This window comes from Leucoraja erinacea, chromosome 26 (genome assembly GCF_028641065.1).
Source record: "Leucoraja erinacea ecotype New England chromosome 26, Leri_hhj_1, whole genome shotgun sequence".
NCBI classification, from domain to species: Eukaryota; Metazoa; Chordata; class Chondrichthyes; order Rajiformes; family Rajidae; genus Leucoraja; species Leucoraja erinaceus.
In genome coordinates this window covers 18,823,553-18,845,667 of record NC_073402.1, presented here as the reverse complement: position 1 = coordinate 18,845,667, position 22,115 = coordinate 18,823,553, and the positions used below count along the sequence as shown (strand labels likewise).

The 22,115-nt window shown below is 40.6% G+C and overlaps 1 protein-coding gene across 2 annotated transcripts in view; it reads left to right on the top strand.

Annotated features, from left to right (window-relative positions):
- The first annotated feature begins 1,824 nt into the window (after window positions 1-1,824).
- The window catches only part of LOC129709740 (claspin), a 36,198-nt gene continuing 15,907 nt past the window's right edge, over window positions 1,825-22,115 (top strand). The window contains exons 1-10 of one of the 2 annotated variants that reach the window (XM_055656290.1): window positions 1,825-2,076; window positions 6,199-6,298; window positions 10,377-10,861; window positions 11,006-11,173; window positions 13,483-13,557; window positions 15,532-15,613; window positions 17,536-17,644; window positions 18,557-19,188; window positions 20,094-20,285; window positions 21,127-21,296. In XM_055656290.1, coding sequence (XP_055512265.1) covers window positions 2,050-2,076; window positions 6,199-6,298; window positions 10,377-10,861; window positions 11,006-11,173; window positions 13,483-13,557; window positions 15,532-15,613; window positions 17,536-17,644; window positions 18,557-19,188; window positions 20,094-20,285; window positions 21,127-21,296 — 2,040 coding nt within the window. In that variant the 5' untranslated portion in view covers window positions 1,825-2,049. Of the gene's footprint in view, window positions 2,077-2,165; window positions 2,481-6,198; window positions 6,299-10,376; window positions 10,862-11,005; window positions 11,174-13,482; window positions 13,558-15,531; window positions 15,614-17,535; window positions 17,645-18,556; window positions 19,189-20,093; window positions 20,286-21,126; window positions 21,297-22,115 lie in introns of those variants that run through there. The other variant, XM_055656291.1, reaches the window with a different exon arrangement.

The window sequence follows — 22,115 nt, the reverse complement described above, 5'->3', positions numbered from 1 at the left end:
GTCTATTTCTGTTTTGAGAGCCCAAGAGATGGACATGGAACTAGTTGAGGATTGAATGAATACTTTATTGTCATGTGACAAGCGAGTGAAATTCTTTGTTTGCTTACCTAAGATATGCAAATAGTCACCACATAAGGGGGCTGACAAAGTTACATAGGTCCACCTTTGTTCTCCCCCTCCCCTCCGCCCTCATGGCAGTCCTCCCACACTGGGTTGTCCATTGTTGCCCTATGACCTCACGGCAGTCCCCCCAAGCTAGGTCCTCCTTTGTTCTGTCCTGAGGCAGGGATGTCCTCACTCCACATGGTCCGTCGGTCGGCAGGCCGCTCCCCCATTGCCTGTTGATTCCTCCCCGGATGCCTCTGTGGTGCCGCCCCAGACCTTAGCCGCATGGCTTTGTCGACTTGTGGGCTCCAATCTTGGTTACGGGCTCCGCCCACCCTGCTCCGTCAGCCATGTGCTCTGCTGGCTCCAATCTGCGGGGGCTCTGGCCATGCCGACCCACGGCAGCTCTGGCCTTGGCTCCTAGGAGGCATCTGAACGATGAACAATCAAACCCCTCTCCTTCTGCCATCCTCCTTCTTCCCCCCCCCCCCCCCCCCCCCCCCCCAACCAGCACCTCAACATACATTCCCCAGCTTCAGCATATCAGAGGTAGAACTGAGGTGGGGATTATAGCACATTTCTTCCCCTCCCCGCAGTTCACAATCACCCCTCCCTCTAAATACCAGTTATTTCTCCATCTCATAATTGCAGCCTTGTGTGCAGCCCCAAGCTCCAAGCCCTCTTCAGCCCCCATGCTAAGATTCTCTGCAGGGGTCAATTTACCACAATCTAGTTAATTGGCACACCTTGATAACACTGCCCAATGTTTTACAAACTACATTTTATTTTGCTATTGTGATACATGTCCTTGATACATGGCAACTTACACCCACCACCCTTTGTGTGAAAATATTACCCCTCAAATTCCAATTAAATCTTTTCTCCTTCACCTTAAATCTATGTCCTCTGGTCCTCGATTCATCTACTCGGGGCAAGAGACTCTGTTCATCTACCAAGTCTATTCCTCTCATTGTTTACACCTCTATAAAATCATCTCAACCTACTGCGCTCCAAGGAACAGAGTCCCAGCCTACTCAACCTCTTCCTATAGGTTAGACCCTTTAGTCCTGAAAACATCCTCGTAAAGCTTCTCTGTACTCTTTCCAGCTTAACATATCTTCTATAACATGGTGCCCAGAACTGAACATAATACTCTAAATGCGGCTTCACCAACGTCTTATACAAATGCAACATGACCTCCCAACTTCTATGCTCATTACTCTGACTGATGTCAGGTGAGACTAGTATGGGATGGGATATGTGGGCAAGTTGTGCCGAAGCGATGACCCAAATTATGGTGCAAGCTCTCATGATTGTAATTGTAATTGTAAATCTTTATTGTCATTTCCTGAGTATTCGCATACCCAGAGGAAACAAAAAAAAACGTTGCTCAACCAGTGTCCATTCAGTTTGCATTAAAAAATAAATAGGAATTAAGATTAAAAAATGGGTTAAATTGCGTTAATTTCTAGGGTTACCTCCTTGTGATGATATGACAAGGAGGTAACCCTAGAAAAGGGCGGAGCTTCTGTTGGTGCCACGTGACCGGGTTGGCGGCGGCCACTCCCTCCCCTCTTGCCATGTATGGTATGAAAGGAGGCGGGGACGTTGGTGAAAGCCAATCACCGAGCGGAGGGGGCGGGACTCTGCACCCGCTTGCTATATATGGCAGGACAAGAGGCGGGGCCCCGTTGGTCAAAGCCAATCGCAGGTCGGAGGGGCGGGTCGAATGGGCCGAGGCGCCTGCGCATCGCGGCTGAGCGGGAAGCTGATTTGAATCATCGCTTGTGTTGGTGTCATTTTTCCCGCTATTCGAAATCGAGATGGGGAGCGGCGGCGCTCTTTTACTTTTACATTGAATGACTCGAGTATACCAGGCCGTCGGCAATCGGGGCTTGTTTTAACATTTTACTCAAACAAGTGTTTTAACTGCCTTTTCCCGGAATGTCTGTGGAGGAGCCGCGCGGCGAGGTAAGGAGCCAGCAAAATGGAGCCGGGCGGCGGCAGCGGGCCGCTCTAGGAATCCCGCGATGGGGCAAACGTTGTGGCCGCAGCTACTGATCTCCCACAAAGGGACTGCAACCGGCCGCCTCCGCGACGGTGCAACAAGAATTAAGGGAACCGTGAAGTGGCTGCTGGCATTTTGCAGACCTGTCATCCGCCGCGGGCTGTCCCTTTGCCTGTATTTAAATGTGACTTCGGCTGCAATTTAACTGTGCCTGTTCCTATTTTATACACCTGAACCAGGCGCTGGGTATGCAGCATTAATCTTTGCCCTAGTTCAGATGGATGCAGCGTTAATCTTTGTTCATAGTTTTTTTCCATTTTGGCGGCAGCTTGATTAGTAGTTAGGTTAGCCGTGACAAGGTTGGCGGGTAAGTGAGCTTGTGTGGTTCAACAGAGTGCAACATTCACACATTTTATATCCTGTATTTAACTTCTCGGACCATCGCCACATAAGTTGACGTTTATTGTAGAGTAATCTTGGGAACATTTATCTTTTAAATAAAATAATGTAAAATATATTTTCATGCAACGGCTCAAGATAAAACGCGGTCAGTGAGGTATTCAATATCTATAAATGACTATTCCAATTTACGTAAGGTTTTTATTTTAGAACATCTGAGTACAGACTATTGCTGCTTTCTTGTGGGTGAGTGGGGTTAAATTCCACGAGGATTCGAACTAGTTTGAACGACATTGTTGGGTCGCAATATTCACGTCTGAATGACGAGACTCGGGAGGGTGGGGATTTGAGAAATAATAATATTTAAACTATTCATGTTTTTCGCCCAGTGTCCAAGTAAAGGAGTTGAGTTTAATCGTTGTCAAACTTCGGTGTCAGTGTTGAAGAGTCAAAAAATCCTACAATCAAAACAATAGATTCCGTTTGCATCTCATTCTAAAAATACACCTTTATAATATCCGAGAATATTTGTATCATGCCTAATAGTGTGGCCAGGCTTTGTGTTTTCGATCCAAAAAGTTAACTTTGTTCTTTCTGTTGGTGGCCTGAGGTACTAAATGTTTCTGGCACATTCTGTTTTTATCTAAATTTTTCGCATTTACAATTCTTTGGTGTTGATTTAGTCTGATCTATTTTATTTCTTGTTGGACTTTTACCTCTGTTTGGAAGTGGAAATTGGGTGTGGGAGTGATGGGTTCAGTGGGATTCTGAAATCACTTTCTTTGATTCTTTCGGTGGATGCTGCTAAGCTTCAATTGATCATTTGATCATTTTAGCAAATTTAAGAGACACAAAGCTGGGTGGCAGTGTGAACATTAGCACATTTGCAGATAACGCAAAGCTGTGTGGCAGTGTGAACTGTGAGATGGATGCTATGAGAATGCAGGGCGAATTGGACAGGTTGGGGGAGTGGGCAGATGCATGGCAGATGAAGTTTAATGTGGATAAATGTGAGGTTATCCACTTTGGTATAAAAAACAGGAATGCAGATTACTATCTAAATGACGTCAAGTTGGGAAAAGGGGAAGTACAATGGGATCTGGGGGCCCTTGTTCATCAGTCTATGAAAGTAAGCATGCAGGTACAGCAGGCAGTGAAGAAAGCGAATGGCACGTTGGCATTTATAACAAGATGAATCGCGTATAGGAACAAAGAGGTCCTTCTGCAGTTGTACAGAGCCCTAGTGAGACCTCACCTGGAGTATTGTGTGCAGTTTTGGTCCCCTAATTTGAGGAAGGACATTCTTGCTATTGAGGGAGTGCAGCGTAGGTTTACAAGGTTAATTCCCGGGATGGCGGGACTGTCGTATGCTGAGAGAATGGAGCGGCTGGGCTTGTACACTGGATTTAGAAGGATGAGAGGGGATCCTATTGAAACATATAAGATTGTTAAGGGTTTGGACACGTTAGAGGCAGGAAACATGTTCCCGATGTTGGGGGAGTCCAGAACCAGGGGCTGTAGTTTAAGAATAACGAGTAAGCCATTTAGAACGGAGACGAGGAACTGTTGCAGTTTAACCATATATACGGGGTACATTACAGAGTGATTAAATTACTGGATTAGTATCCCAAGGCCTGCTACTCGTATTGATGTTAAAGTTGGAATAAAAATGGCTAGTATCAGTAATGGGACTCATAATAGTGTATCACCGTGTTCAGGAACAGCTTCTCTGCCATTACCAACTTATTGAACAGTCCTCACATTGGCTAGGGTATAGCCTCATTTTCCAAATGGCCTCAATGCAGACCTTGGACTTTTCCTCTGCAATTGTAATGCTATGGTGCTGTAACACTATATTTTGCACTCTGGTACTTTTTCACTTTGCACAACCTATTGTTCTTGTGTATTACCTGATTGCAGTCGCGTTCAGTATGAATTGACTGGATCGCTTGCAAACTAAGATTTTCACTGTGTCTTGGTACCAGTGACAGTAATACATCAGTACAAATAATAGTCTCACATGTCCTTAAAGGAAGGAAATATTTCAACCTGAGTAGCATGGCCAACACACTCGCAAAGCGACGCAGTTGCTTCTTATGTACTCTATGAGAAGGCTGGAAATCCAGACTGTTCTGGGGGCAATTAGGCAAGGAGTACAAAACCATTGCTGCTGCCAGCAATGTCCATGAGCCATGAACGATTACATAAATACTTTGTTGCTACGTGTGCAACTTCAAGTGCAGTACTGTTACAAAAAGATTGCATATTAAAGTCTCATACTAGTGCGTGCTTCCATCCATTACGTTTTTGTTACTGAATTATGAAATTACAATAGTAAAATTGATTCCTGGGATGTCAGGATTGTCTTATGAAGAAAGACTGGATAGACTTGGTTTATACTCTCTAGAATTTAGGAGATTGAGAGGGGATCTTATAGAAACTTACAAAATTCTTAAAGGGTTGGACAGGCTAGATGCAGGAAGATTGCTCCCGATGTTGGGGAAGTCCAGGACAAGGGGTCACAGCCTAAGGATAAGGGGGAAATCCTTTAAAACCGAGATGAGAAGAACTTTTTTCACACAGAGAGTGGTGAGTCTCTGGAACTCTCTGCTGCAGAGGGTAGTCGAGGCCAGTTCATTGGCTATATTTAAGAGGGAGTTAGATTTGGCCCTTGTGGCTAAGGGGATCAGAGGGTATGGAGAGAAGGCAGGTACGGGATACTGAGTTGGATGATCAGCCATGATTGTATTGAATGGCGGTGCAGGTTCGAAGGGCCGAATGGCCTACTCCTGCACCTATTTTCTATGTTTCTATGATTACTTCTATTTGCCTATATAAAGTGCCCAAAATATAGCAGACGTAACACTAAATGAAGAATTGTTTGTTGTGTATCCAAAGCCTTCATTTTCATCCATTTCACCATCATACTGAAAGTAAGCATGCAGGTACAGCAGACAGTGAAGAAAGCTAATAGCATGTTGGCCTTCATAAAAAGAGGAGTTGAGTATAGGAACAAAGAGGTCATTCTCCAGTTGTACAGGGCCCTAGGGAGACCGCACATGGAGTATTGTGTGCAGTTTTGATCTCCAGATTTGAGGAAGGACATTCTTGCTATTGAGGGAGTACAGCGTTCAAAAGGTTAATTTCCGGGATGGCGGGACTGTCATGTGTTTGTATGGGTTGTACAAGCTGGGCTTGTATACTCTAGAATTTAGAAGGTTGAGAGGGGATCTTATTGAAACATACAAGATTATTAACGGATTGGACACACTAGAGGCAGGAAACGTGTTCTCGATGTTAGGGGAATCCAGAACCAGGGGCACAGTTTAAGAATAAGGGGTAGGCCATTTAAAGCGCAGATGAGGAAAAACATTTTCACCCAGAGAGTTATGAACCTGGAATTCTCTGCCTCAGAAGGCAGTGGAGGCCAATTCTCTGGATACTTTCAAGAGAGAGTTAGATAGAGCTGTTAATGATAGCAGAGTCAGGGGATATGGCGAGAAGGCAGGAACAGGCACTGATTGTGTATGATCAGCCATGATTACAGTGAATGGCGGTGCTGGCTCGGAGGGCCGAATGGCCTACTCCTGCCCTTATTGTCTATTGTCAATTCAATAATGTGTCATCTAAATAGCTGCTGTTTCTCGTGTTTCAAATAGTCATCCTGTGTTTATCTTCCTTTCCAGCTAAACCCTGGTAGTGAAGAATCAACAAATGCCAATGATACTGACAGTGGTGGAAGTTATGGAATGCATTCTAACAAAGGATTAAGTCACTTTAATGGAGGTTTGTGTTCCTTTATTGTATTCCTTGATATGATGCTAATAATTTAATCAACCTATCTAAAATTGATATGATCCAAGTGAAATTCACACTGGTATTTTATAGAACTTCTACTGTACATTAGATGGCTTTGGTTCATCATGCTCATATTGACTCTATGTAAGCTAATCCAGCCCGTCCCATTATTTTGCTCTTATAACCTAGCAAATTACTTTCCATCAAGTGGCTATCTGGTTCCCATTTGAAAGTCCTGATTGACTTTGCCTGTCACCCTTGAAAGTACAGAGTTCCAGATCATCATCACTTAATTTTTCCTTGTGCATCCAACATTGCCATATTGTTTGGTCATCTTTTTGAATCTGTGACTCCTGATTCCTGAACCATTCAAAAATAGGACCTGCTTCATTCTGTTTAACATATACCATAAACCCATTACAATCAAATCACTTCTCAAAGTTCTGTTGCTTAAAGGAGAACTCTAGTTTTTCATTGCAACCAAGAAACATAATAAATAGATTCTGCAGATTATTTTAGACCTTTTATATGACCAGTATCTGGTAACGTTCTCCAGTCATGATCAATCCAGTGTTTTTAAACCATTCAAAATAACTTCCCTCCTTTTGTACTTGTTCTTCTATGTATGGTGTCCCATGGGCATGGAGAACTGCTTGATCAATATTTGGAGGAACTCCAAAGTTGTACTGTTGTTCCTGTAGAAAATTGTATAAGCCAAGTAATTGAAAGCTAATGATTTTAATATTGGTGTTGGGAAATTATTGGAATCTTTTCTCGGGGTCGGGCTGAACCTTATTTAGAAAGGCACAGATTAATCATGGATAGTCAAATTTGTGAATTTTTTGGAGTGGTAATAGTAGTTTGAACGGTCACTCATTTAGTAATTTATGTGGAATTTAGAAAAGCCTATGATATGTTTTTTAACGTACCTTGGTTTAAAAAATGGCTTTTATGATCCAAAGAAGAGCGGAAAATTGTATCTAATATTTATCTATGTCCATAGTAAAGATGAGGGGGTGGGGGCTCGGAAAGCGCAAGTCATTAAAGAGACGAAAGGCATGCGAGGCATCTTGGACATGGGTCGAGAGAGATTGGACAGGATGGAGTTGAGGGGGCGATAGGATAGAGTCAAAGTACATGGAAATCATTTCTGTGGGACAGGAGCAGGCAGAAACAATGGGTCTGCCAGGAAAGTTGTGTTTGTGGATTTTGGAGAGAAGGTAAAAACGGGCTGTGCGGGGCTGGGAAACGATAAGGTTGTAGGCTGTGGAAGGCAGACAGCGAGAAGTGATTAAATCAGTAATGGTGTTTTAGATTAAGGCCAAGTGCTGCTCTGTGGGATCCTGGTCGAAGGATAATAATAATAAATTTTATTTATGGCCGCCTTTCAAGAGTCTCATGGACACCTTACAAAAAATTAGCAGGTAGAGGAAAAACATGTAAGGGGAAGGAAATAAATAGTAGAGACATGACTAGTACACAAAGTAAAGACAGAATTCAATACAAAACACAATATGAGACAATTAATGCACATATAAAAAGGGAGGGGGACGTGGGGCTAAGGATAGGCAGAGGTGAAGAGATGGGTCTTGAGGCGGGACTGGAAGATGGTGAGGGACACGGAATTGTGGATCAGTTGGGGGAGGGAGTTCCAGAGCCTGGGAGCTGCCCTGAAGAAGGCTCTGTCCCCAAAACTGCGGAGGTTGGACTTGTGGATGGAGAGGAGACCGGCTGATGTGGATCTGAGGGACCGTGAGATGCCGGTGGGGGGGGGAGAGGAGGTCAGTGAGATATGGGGGGGGCAGATGGTGGAGGGCTTTGTAGGTGAGGATCAGGATTTTGTAGTTGATCCGGTGGGAGATGGGAAGCCAGTGAAGTTGTTTGAGGACTGGAGTGATGTGATGCCAGGATTTGGTGTGGGTGATGAATCGGGCGGCTGCGTTCTGGACCAGTTGGAGTCGGTTGATGTAGGTGGAGCTGATGCCAAGGAGAAGTGAGTTGCAGTAGTCCAGTCGGGAGGAGATGAAGGCATGGATGAGTCTTTCAGCAGCGGGAGGTGTGAGAGAGGGTCTGAGTTTGGCGATGTTGCGGAGATGGAAGAAGGAGGTTTTAATGACATGGCGGATGTGAGGCTCAAGGGAGAGGGTGGAATCAAAGATCACGCCAAGGTTGCGGGCCTGGGGAGATGGGGAGACAGTGGTGCCGTCGATGGTGAGAGTGGGGTTATTGATTTTGCTGAGTGTGGCTTTGGAGCCTATGAGGAGGAATTCTGTCTTATCGCTGTTGAGTTTGAGGAAATTATGTTGCATCCAGGTTTTTATAGCTGACAAACAGGAGTTGATATGGGAGAGGAGGGGTGGGGGGGGGGGGTTGTGGGGGGATTTGGTGCAGAGGTAGATCTGGGTGTCGTCAGCGTAACAGTGGAAGTCCACGTTGAAATGGCAGAGTATCTGACCAAGGGGGAGGATGTAGATGATGAAGAGGAGGGGGCCGAGTATGGAGCCTTGTGGAACGCCTTGAGTGACTGTGGCTGTAGCAGAGGTGTGGTTGTGGAGAGAGATGAAGTGGGATCTGTTGGAAGGGTAGGAACGGAGCCAGCTGAGTGCAGAGCCTTCAACGCCGAGGTCTTTGAGTCTGGTGAGCAGGATGTTATGGTTCACTGTATCGAAGGCTGCGCTCAGGTCGAGGAGGATGAGGATGTTGAGGGGACCAGTGTCAGCAGAGGTGAGGAGGTCGTTGTGGACTTTGAGGAGAGCAGTTTCTGTGCTATGGAGGGGGCGAAAGCCAGATTGGAGGGGTTCAAGTAGGTTATACGCAAGGAGGTGCGAATGAAGTTGCGACGCAACGATAAGCTCCAGGGTTTTTGAAAGAAAGGGGAGGTTTGAGATTGGGCGGTAGTTAATGAGAGAGGAGGGATCAAGACCAGGTTCCTTTAAGATTGGTGTAACAGCAGCAGTTTTGAAAGCGGAGGGGACAATTCCTTGGGACAATGAGGAGTTGAAGAGATTAGTGAGGTAGGGGCAGAGAACGGGGAGGCAGGACTTCAGCAAGGGAGTGGGGAGAGGGTCGAGGGAGCAGGTAGTGGGTTTGGAAGAGCTGATGAGTTTGGAGATTTCAATAGGGGTGACCAGGCCAAACTGGGAGAGGAAGCAGTGTAGGATAAGTAGGATGAGGTGTCTGAGATTTGTCGCCTGGCCTCAGCCCAGTGGAGGTCAGCGCGCCAGACTACCATGGCACCTCCCAATCCAGGCAGCATTCTGCTAAACCTCTTTTGCATCCGCTCAAAAGCCTCCTCATCCTTCCTGTATTGTGGCAACTAAAAATGCACACTTACAGATAACCCTTGTCATATTGATTCGGCTCTAACCACCTAGCAGTCATTCCGCGAAACAGTGAGCTTTCCAATAGAAAGTTCTGCTACCCTGCTGGGTATTGGGAGGCTAAAAGCACAATCCCATTAGAGTGATCGCATCACTTTTATTTTTGAGCTTAATCCATATTGCCAGGTCAGGTCCGGGGGAGTCCCCTGCCAAGGGTACCATGATATTATGTGCTACCTGCTCCATGGTCGGATAGTCTTGCTTCTGACACTTCAAATGTGTATACAGTTTCAATACAGCATTTTTTTTCTCTATCAAATTGTCAATTGGTTGTACATCGAAGTGCTTATTAAATCAACACACAAAATATATTTCAGTTCCAATTCCATATTCATGCTAAGATACTGCTTTTCTGAACTATATAATCAATTTAATGGCAGATAAAGCAAGGATTTAAATACTAAATATTATTTTTTAAATTAATTGAATAAAAACAGTGATAACCAAAGATCCTCTAGTATCTTTGGTGATAACAAAGTTAATTGTTACATTGAGAGAAGACAATGTAACTAATATTGTCAGAAGAACTGTTTAAGAAGGAACTGCAGATGCTGGAAAAAAAATCGAAGGTAGATAAAAAAGTTGGAGAAACTCAGTGGGAGGCAGCATCTATGGAGCGAAGGAATAGGTGATGTTTCGGGTTGAAACCCTTCTTCAGAAGAACTTAACACTTTGTTTCTTTCCAGATTCAGATGAAGAAATATTTGTCTGCAAAAAAGTGAAGAGAAAAACTCTACGAGATAGCGATAGTGATGAGGATTCAAGCAACGTAAAAGAAATTGGGAGCACCAAGTTGGATAGTGCGACTGATAATGAGGAGCAAAGCTTAAATGCCAATGATAAAAACAAGAAAAAGAAATTCCATCGTGTTCAGAGAGTGATAAAGAATAGTGGTGAGAGTGATTCTGATGTTGACAATGAATGCCAAGCTAGACTAGTAAAATCCAGTTCTGTTAGTGATGAAGATGAGGAAGTATCCACAGGAGACCTACAACATAGAACTTCTAGTTTGGACGATTCTTCAACTAGTCAACAAATTACTAAAAATTCTTTGCATCGGGAAGGGCAAGTAAATCCAAAGAACAAATCTCAGAGATCACGAGACAAAAATAAGAAACAATTGGAAATGGTTGAGAAGTTGAAAAGAAAAAAAAAGAAACAAAAAAAACAGGTGTGTTCAAAGAAAAATGGATTCTCAGCACTGCTTTAAGGCAACAAAAATTTGCATTTTCCAATTAAAAAAAAAAAAGTTTTAGCTTCTATGTTTGAATAATTAATCACGTTAAGATATCTGAACCATTTCAACTGTATTTAGGAAGTGCCAACAGAATTGAAGACTGCGGATGACAGTGGCTGTCTGCTCAACAACAGTGACCTGTTTGAGACTGAAATGGACGATGAGAATGACCTCAATGGAGAGGAAGAGGAGTTTTCATTGGATGCCATACGAGCAGCAGTGAAAAAGAAAGCAAAACACCCCAAAGTAAGTTTTTTATGTTTTATTTTTGCTTATTTTATATCACAATATTAACTGTAGTTTTGTGTACCAAGTGAAAGTTAACTGGTATTCCACAATGCTTTCCTTAATTCATTTACCATAAAGCAGATGATTGGCTGCTAGTCATGGTTTAAAATATAAAATTCCTGCTAGCTTTGTCTTCCTTGCACTGATCTAATTTTGAAGTTTTGAGTTCAACCTATTGGCCAAGCATACTGTTCCAACAAGTATCTAAAAAGGGAGATTTTACTATTTGTACCCAATTAATATTATAATATGCAGACTATTTTTCCATGAACTTAATCATATTGTTCTGTGTCCGCTGCATGGAATAGTGAGCATGCTCATCCATGTCGTATGTAGGCACTACCTTGCGAGACTATCCTGTATTCCAGTTGTGTGTCAAGTGAGTGGCAGGAAGTTTCCAGAAGTGCAAGGGAGTTCAAACCTTTGATACATGGCATTGATAAAATACAATTAATTGACATTAGGAAAATGAAAAGCAGCTAAAAATACTCAAAGATAAATTGAATTCACTGTTATATTGAAATTATTTAAAAATAACTCCTGCTTTGCTTAGCAAAACAACACAATTCTAAATGCAGACCCAAGTCCTCATTTTAAATAAATGTGGACATGAACCTGTATTTTTTAACCTGGCATAAACCTTCTGAGCATAAATACAGGGGAACCTCAGCCAGATAGAGCTCCATTGTTGAACTCTGTGTGGAATCCCGTTCACCATTCTGAATTTGTGCTAACTTACATCCTTGTGCAAATTAGTTGAATAATGGACATTTTGATATTTTTTCATAAGATGAGTTTCTATGTCCTCCATTTGTTCTTGTATTTAAAACTGTTAATGTTCAAAATAAATTAAAGGCAAAATAACAACCTTGCACCAGCTTTGCACCAGTATTGCACCATCCAGTTTTATTTGAGAACTAGTCAAGACTAGATATCATTCCAACAAAGATTATAACCTTGCATCAACATAGCTCAGTCACAATGAGAGATCATAAAGTTGGTAAGGGTGGGCCAAGCTTCCAAGATTGTCAAACAAGGCTATGAAACTGGATCGCTATCGCGCAAGAGGACGGGCTGGTGTGGCCACAAAAGGAAGACGATGCCAAGAAATGAAGCTTTGCTGACTCGGGGAAAGTAAGAAAGATCTGAGAAAGAGAAGCGATGCCCCAAAGAAAGTTTTGGAGGCAGCAGGAGTCTCAATAAGCTTACGCATCCTGCGCCTCATTGCAATTGTATAGCCAGAAGATTTGTGAAAAATCAACTTCTAACTGTGGTAATGAAGAAACAACAACACCAGTGAGCCTTCATATATAAAGATTGGTCATGTGATGACTGGAGAGAGGTATTGCTCTGTGGCAAAATCAATTTCCCGATTCAGGGCCACGTGGCCAACATATTCAGATATTAGTTGGAGAGCCGATGAGAAAATGCCGTATCGACCAATTCATCAAACATCCTGAAAAGATTATGTTCCGGGATTGTTTCAGCTACTTCTGCGCAGGTCTGCTGAATCCAGTTGACAGAATGATGAGATTGCCGCAATATATTGACCTGTGGTGGACACATAATCTACTAAAGACATAACAATGTGATGATAATGAGTAAAATGCGACATGTAAATGGCGAATTGCTATATCCCAGTGTATACTTGATTTGCACAAGAATGCAGGATGTTGGTGTTTGATAGAAAAGTACTTAACTTTGAACTAAAATTAAATTGTAAAAGTTATTGCTTATTTTTCCCTGGTCAAAGCTTGTGTATATAGCTTTTATTATGAAATAAGGATTTAAGAGATTCAAGATTTGTTATTATTTGTCAAAGGTACTAGATATGAACCGGAACAATACCATTCTTATTTGCTGCGCCTTTACAGGCACGTTAAATACAACAACAAAAACTACAATTAATTATTAGGTATTCCTATTAAACCAGACCATGAGATGCTGCCTGGCCCGCTGAGTTACTCCAGCATTTTGTGTCTAAACCTATTGCTCATGATGTTGCTCTATTTACTCTCGTATTAGACTAAGGAACCGAGCAGATAATGTCTTGGGATGTCTGTTCCCTACATCCTATCTAATTGGTGATGTGATAGTTAATATATTTTCATATTGCAAGTTACTTTTTTGTGAACACACTATTCCATTTAATGATAATTCCTTCAATGAAGCTTTTTGAGATCTGTGGGCCACAATTAGATTTCACATTTCATCATGTAATTCAGATCGTTGCTTTATTTCTCAATGTCTTTCACTTTTAATTATAGAATCGACAACTTGTTCCTTCTGAAAACCTTCATGATTATGACTGTGAGGAGCAGGTGCAAAAAGATGGAAAGAAGGTGATAGCATATGTAAACTTTGGTTGCTTCATTGTTTAACATGCTAGTTAATTTGCATATAATATGCAATATAACAAAATAACGTCCTTAAATTTATACGAATGGTCAATTTTACAGTGTGGAAACCGAACTTTCACTCCCAATATGTCAATGCCGACCAGTTGTCTAACCGAGCTATCCCACTTGCCTGTACCTGACCCAAAAGCCTTCAAACCACTCCAAGTGTCTTTTAAATGACACAATTGTACCCATCTGTACCATTTCAACTGGCAGCTTGTTACATATACATAGCACCCACTGTGAAAATTGTGCGCTTTTAAATCTTTCCCCTCTCACCTTAAATCTATGTCACCTCTAGTTTTAGGCTCCCATACTCTGGGGAAAATACTGTGGCTATTCACCTTATCTATGCCCCTCATGATTTTATAACTGAAACCCTCCAGTTCCAGTAACATCCTCGAATCATTTTTGCACCTTTCTAATATAATGACATCCATCCCATAGTAGGGCGACTACATCTGTCCACAGTCCTCCAAATGTGATCTCACCAATGTCCTATCTGCCTAATGTTACTACTTGTAATGTTCACAGGGTTAACTGAGTTGTTAAGTGCTCACCTTGAATGGCTTGATGTTTAAGTTTGTGCATAAGCATGGAGTAAAATCCAATAATCCGACTATCTGGAAATCCCGATTAGTTTGCCATCTATATTCCCATTCCAGTCGTTAGGCCACGATTTAATAAAGTTTTTTGGGTATCCAATGTATCTTTCGATCTGTAACATCTTTTGTATATGAAAGTCAGTAAGATATTTTGGAGTAACAGCCAATATTCTGGTTGGCCAAAGTATGCTGCATTAATTAAATTTTACTGTTGGGGTTCAACTGCAATATCATAAAGAAAATGTAGTTATGGGCATCGTAATTTCATTAACTTAATCATGTACTTCTTTTGATATGGTGGCTAATTGTACATGAAAAAAATCCAGGAAAGCTCAAGACCATTTTTTCACTACAGGGTAAACTAATGACTTTTGTGCCTAAGAATTTGTTTAATATATTAGATTAAAGGCATCTTCAGCTTTGTGAACAATCTGAACAACTTATTGTAAGTTTCTGAGCTTTACATTGTCTGCAGTTTTAATCTATTAGTCATTTGAGGCTGGTCTGCCCTAAGTTTGAACTTTGCAATTTAAAACAAATAGAATCCAAACACAAGATATTTTGTGTAGAAAGGAACTGCAGATGCTGGATTATACTGAAAAGAATACCCCAGTCGCCCCAATAGGCCAAAATAAATGCTTCTTTGTCCTTTGTTAAAGCGTGCAATATAAATAAATGCTTTAGGATGTCAGTTAAATGCAACAATCAGGGGTTTCAGAAAATTAGCTGCTACAGTTGTAATAATAATCTGCATTGTTATTATTGGGAAAATATGCACAGCGTCGGTTTAACACTGAGCTGACAATATGTATTAACTCTGGGCCATCATCTGCCACATACATGTGCATTTTGTTACATCTGTCCACCAGAAAGATTTTGCATGGCACCTTCATATGAGCGTGCCTTTTACAGAAAGAATGGGCAGCTGAGGCAAAAGCCCAAGTAAATTTCCCGGTCTTGAATTAGAGTAATTCTTTGCCTCAACCATTACCTCAACATAGTTCTGCTGCTCTGTTCATTGAGATATCTCAATTTCATATGCGTGCCACTTTCCTGGACAAAGAGCCACAAGTATTAATGCTAACATCTACCATGTGATCAATTATTATAAAATGGTCTTGACGAATTTAGTCCATCCAGAGTCATGGATATAAACTTTATGAAGATAGACTATGGATCATTGGAGGCATCTCAAAGGACCACCTGTTATCCAGTCCCTGTAGAATAATGTTTGTTTCATTTTGATTCTGATTATTAATTTGATTATTTCGCCTTGGATAAATCAACTTTTATTGATTCTTATAATTAAAAGGTGCGTACAGAGAGGAAGGCAGCCAAAATGAGTAAGGAGGCAATGCGCCAGATTCATAGTGAAACTCAACGACTGTTGCGAGGTGAGTTTTAAGAATATACTGTCACTTTTATATCCCCAAGCTATTTGGTATTGTTGCTTTAATATCCGGTTCCATTGTGTTTTATGTGGGATTGCATAACATGATGATAAGCAAGATAAAACATGTTTTTTTTGGAGTGAAGTTATATAAACTGTTGTGTCCAGATGTTAATGCTTCATGCTTTTCCTTAGTTTAGAGATGTAGTGTGGAAACAGGTCCCTTCGGCTTAGCCAAGTATGTAAAAACGTACAAGGAATTTGATTTGCTATACAGTCATACCAAAAAAGCAACTAGACACACAAATGCATAAAAATTAACATCAATATGTTACAATGTATTATCTTGCGCCGTTTTCTCCCGCGGTCGGGGCAGTAGAACATCCGCAGTCAGGGCGATCGAAGCTCCTGTGATCGGGATGGTCGAAGCTCCTACGGTTGGAACTCCCGAAGTTGATCCCTAATCAAGGAAATGCGAGCTCCATGATGTTAAGCCCGCAGGCTCCCGCAGTTGGAGCTCAGATTCAGATTCAAACTTTATTGTCATTGTGCAGTGTACAGTACAGAGACAACTCCCGAAGTTGATCCCTGACAAAGGAACCGCCAGCTTCATGATGTTGGGTCGCAGTATGGACGGGGATACAATACGGAAAAAGTCTAGGAAAGAGATTTTTTAAACAAGTTTCCCCCACCCACCACATAATACAAAACCCTTCTTCAGCGAGAAGTAGCCAATGGTCTTCAGCTCCCTGGACCTTGATCATGACAGGTGGGGGAGATTCATGCCACTGTAGTTGGGTTTACTGTCATAGGCACAAGTACGGTGAGATCCAGGTACAATTAAAACCCTGCTTGCAGCAGTATCACAGTAACAGACTCAGTGTAAAGAAATGGATAAGACGCAATGTTTGTGCAATAACACAGTTAGAAACATGATAGTGCAAGACATGGTCCGCAATGTTCCATTGCTGAAGTAGATTTAGGTTTGTGTAAAGTTGCTGCCTTACAGTGCTAGAGAACCGGGTTTGAACCTGACTACTGGTGCTATGTGTAGCGAGTTAGCACATTCTTCCTGTGACTTGCATGGATTTTCTCTGAGATCTTCGGTTTCCTCCCACTTTCCAAAGAAGTACAAGTTTGTAGATTAATTGGCTTGGTATAATTGTAAATTGTCCCTAATGTACGCAGGATAGCGTTATTGTGTGGGGATTGCAGGTTTGGCGCGGATTCGGTGAGCTGAAGAGCCTGTTTCTGTGCTGTATCTCTAAACTACAACTAAAGATACACTAAAACATACATTTAACAACAGACTAAAACAACAAAAGAAGAAAAGGACATGACAGACTTGGTGAGGCTGCCATCGTACGGCGCCACCCGGTTTAAAATGAAGTAAAGACAGAGTTAGAGGTGCAATTGTTCAAATTTTGCTTTTGATTATTTTATTAGGAAAGGAATGTGACAGATCTTGGTCTAATGGTAATGCTGAAATCATCTTAAATAAATTAAAATCCATGCCAGCTACAATTATAATATTGTGTTAAGTTTTTTTGTACCCTGCTTTAAGATTGAAATCAATGCTAAGGAAGGAGCTGGTGAGAATTCAATAAGATGACCAGCGTTTTTAAATAAATTGGCATTTGCATATCTAGCCTAGTATCTTGGTTATTGTATAATGCAGTAATTAATAGGTTATTTTGTTTTAAAACCCCAAAAGAAGCAGTGAGTGAGAATATGGTCAATTAAATCACTCATCATCATCTAATTTCACGGTTCTACTCAATCATTGAGGTTCCTTTCAAAGCGGGGGAGCAGGCGTGAAAAAGAGGGGGAATTCTCAGTTATTACACCCGTCTAAGAGCCCGTTTGTACCGACGTCAAAGTTACCAGCAACTAAATATTTGTTATATTGTGATCTTATTTTTCCAGAGGCAAATTTATCTTTGCCCTATCACCTGCCAGAACCACAAACCATTCATGATTTCTTCAAGAAACGCCCACGTCCAGCCTGCCAAGGAAGTGCCATGTCATTGCTCAAGTAAGCATGTATTGTTTTGGAGAGACAATAACTAGTATGTATATATGTGTGGTGGAACTTCAGAAGTACTTGTGCTTTGCTTCATTGTGTAACTTTTACTATTTTATGACTTTCTAGTATAAAAGGCTAAAATAATTTAGCTTATTTTGTACATTGCATTTAATATACTCCTGGAAACTACAATGGTTACAGTGGAGTAAATAGCCGCCTTCTGCACTGTAATAAATATATAATATTAGCTGTTTTAGACAGCAATGCTTCCAATTGCCATGGTTCAGATATCCTTTAGTTTGAATTGCCAGAGGGGAAATTGCAAAGGGTTCATCCACTGTAGGCACTGCACTTACTCAGTCTGCATGGACTTCTTCCGAGCATTAATTTAAACTCTTGTATTTGTAGTGAAATAATTAATAATCGGTGCAGTGAGATTTAAGTGGAAAATGTACATTAGTCTGAAAAGGGAAAATTGCTTATTTGAGAAGCAGAGAAAAAGTATATGCCGTAGCAATTTTCTTGTCCCTGGATGTCTTTGTATGCCCTGCAAATCAAATTTTAACCATATAACTAAATATCCTGGTCTTGTATTTATTTATTAAAAGGCTAAAATAAGTTTCAGCACATGGGAAGTGAGCACATTTCCAAAATTAATCGTGGTAATTTGATTTTGAATCCAGATGTTTCAACTTGTGATATAAACCAGCACATTATTCAAATATTGAAAGTGGGCTACATTGTTAGCGATGTAGGCTTTTGAAATGGATCTGCCTGCTGCAGGTATGCTCAACATAGTTGAAATTATTTGTATAGTTAACATGTTGAATAATATCTCAACATTTTGGTTCCACTGCTCTTATTTTTACTTGGATTTAGAATTTTTATGTTGCGACTAAACAATGCATAATCTTCTTTCAGATCATCGAAGTATCAACCTTGCTTACAGCAGGACACCTCTGATTCCACAACAGCGATTGAAATGTTAGCCGGCATCCCTCAAGATGATAGGCTAATTGATCAAATGGTGCCAAATAATACAATTTCCATTTCTACAACAACTCCAGAAATAGAAGAATCGCCTTTAAACAATTCAGATAATAAAGAAAATACTTGCCTTAACTGGCCTGTGACTGAAACCCACATTGAAAAAAATGAGGGACAAACAGAAATAGCGGACCAGTTGAGTCTCTCCACTGACATAGAGGATGGAGGAAAAGAATTAGTAACTCTTGTGCATAGCACAGAATCTGACCATCACTCTTTCTCTTTGAAACTATCTGAGGAAACTGGATCAAATGAAAAACTTGCAATTATGCCTGGGGATCCTCCTGTAGATAAAATGCAACCTGATGCCACTGTGAAGCTTCCGGGTGATGTCTCAACTGTTACAGAAGAAGAGCGGCAGCAATTGGCAGCAGCTTCAATGAACAAGCACAGAAAATCCAAATTGGATAAATTACGGGTGCTGGGAGTGGATCTAACATTGAAACCTCACCTTTGTGCCGATGAAGGTGCATTTGTTAACCTGGAGGAGCCCAAAGTAAACAAAGGTTATATTTCTCATATGTTGCACGTAGTAAACAATCATGAGATTTTAATCTTACACTAATTTTTCTTGAGGGGCACATTCTGAGAATCTAACTTTGCGTTGTTGAAATTAAGGTATCATAATTCCCCATCTAGTTGGAGCGTCTAAATGATGGTAGGGCACAAATTGATACTTCTGAGTTTCCTGAGATGAATTTCTGATGGGCTTAATTGTGAAAAAACATTGACGTGTGGAAGGAAGGTTCTTTAGGTAATGTAGCTCTAGTCGTTTTTTAGGCATCATCTAACTTCAGAAATGGGTGAAGCCGAGGTGCCAAATTATATTTGGTTGATGTATAAGAGTGGTTTATTATTTAAGAAGTTAGAATTTGTGAATTATTAGCCAGCATTGTCTAGAATTTGAACCTGAATTTGTTCAGTGTATTTATTCAACTGCCAATGCTATGATCACAGTGATTTATATAGAATGATAACAGAATTAGTGAATGTTAGAGAATGATACAGCAATAGCAGGAGAGTACTTGAGCCATCATAACCTGAAAGATTCATGTTATGTTCAAATTAATCACCCCCTTGCTGTACCCCAGAACTAATATGGATTAGTTATCTAATTTCCAATTATTGAATGGTTCAACAATCCCATAGGCAATGCACTTTACACCAAAATATGCTCCATCTCTTTATGCTATTGACCTTAAGTCTTTGGCTTGAACATACTTCTTGCTAAATGCGTTAAATTTCAATAAAACGTTGTATCTTTTCAATGCATGATGTTTTTGCATGATACTTTTGCTTTTAAATTAACGAAGCAAATTTTAATTGAACGAAAATGAATTCAAAAGAGCATTCTTTCTATTCTTCACTCATTCATTGACCAGTATTTGGATAAATTTGTTTTTGTATTCAGAGCTTCAAGCATTAAAGGAGCGTTTCCTTAAACATGGTGTCAAGTCTGCTAAGCAGAATCAAGAACGGCGTGTTGAACTTAACATTATTCGAAAAGCAATCACTGCTGAGGGGAAGGAGGAGCTCAAAACAGATTCCGTAACCGTGACCGTGGGCAAAAAAGAAGTGGAGGATTTTGTGCCAACAAAACCAGGCAAGTAATAATACAGAGGACTGCTGATCAGTCTGAGCATTACTTTTCATCTTGGAAAATAATGTAGACCCTGAGCCATAATTAATTCCTCCTCTGGCCATAAAATCAGCACAGATGTTCACTACTACATTTAAAATTAATGGGTTTCTGTGACTATATTGGCAATACTTGTGATTAATTGTGGCATTTGTATACAATGTGCTCACATTCACCACATTTCGTGTTTGCTTGATTGTTATTGTGGTTTTATTCTTATAATGTTGATCGCATTTTTTTAAACTAAAATTCAACTCTGTTTGTTTTCAACCATTTCTCTAAACTACTAATCGCCTTGCCAAACCTAAAAAATAAAGATTTCCTAGCTACATGTTATGAGGTAGTTAGGAAAATTGAAAGCCAACGAACCAGAATAAATAATAAAGGACAATAACAATATTTATTAACCTCAAGACGCTGACAATATTTGTTCGAGGTTAGTTACATTTTGCATGAAACGACCTTGCACCCATCTTGCAATAACAGTAGGTACACAAAATTGCTGGAGAAACTCAGCGGGTGCAGCAGCATCTATGGAGCGAAGAAAATACCAGTATGTTGGCCTGGTTGATTTTTTTTCTAGGTGGATTTATTCCTGAATACAAGCAAAATATTCTTAAATGTCCTGCAATTTCGCCAGATCTAGTTTCTGATTCAAGGGCATTGAATTAAAAGCTTTGACAAGTATTTTGCCAAGAAACTAATTTTACAGAAATGGCAATAGGATATGTTTGAGTTATGTATTTTTATTAAATTATAATAGTTAAGTAATCCTGCATCATTACATTTTTGTTGCATTATGCAGGGGAGAAGCTACAAGCTTTGAAAGCCAAACTCCAGGAAGCAATGAAATTGCGGAGGCTAGAAGAGCGCCAGAAACGGCAAGCACTCTACAAACTTGATAACGAGCAGGGTTTTGAAGATGAAGAGGATGAGGAAGAAGAGCTGACTGAGTCTGAAGAAGACGAGTCTGAGGTACATTCAATGTGTTTTTTTTAAAGCTTGATAATAATGAAAGGAAAGCGAAATAGTACAGGGAGACATTGTTCTTAATGTGCAAAGTATTCCCCAATTTATTACAATTGAACAAATTTGTTTTTTACACATTACAGGCACCATTGTTCAGTTTTTCATTCCAATGTTGACCATTCTGCTGATCTGTATCAGCAGGGTGCAGACGAGGGAGGGAGGAGGGTGGCAGCGAGATTCACATTCATTCTATATGTTTCTTTCACGTTTTGTCCTGCTAATTCACCAAAAAATGCGAATCTGAATTAACTGAATCGGGAATCGAGGCATCAAAATACATCTATGATGAAAGAGTGAATTTACTTACCATTTAAAAAAAAAAAAAAAAAAAAAATGTGCAAAATTAGGATTCCATTTCTACATATCAAAGATTTAGTCCAGATTGCAATAGTCAAATTAAATAAATTTTGTCCTGTTATAAAAATTGGTAATTAAATTGATGGGGAAGAAAACTTTAGGCTGCAGAAAGATTAGTGGTGTGCATAAGTAAGTGACAAATAGAATTTGTTCTGCTGACGTTTGCTTTCGTGGATAGGAAATCGAGCCATAATAAATTATGGGATACTGTACAGAGTAAATGAATCGAGAAATCAAATTGACAGATTCATGAAGATAGAAAGTTAAGAAATGTCTTGGTCTTTTTTGTCCTGGCGTAGTAAATATGTGAAAGGTCACACTGGAACTATATATAACTAGTTGGGGAAGAGATGTAATATGGTGTATATTTCTGATCAACACACAAAAAAAGTTACAGCACAGATTTAT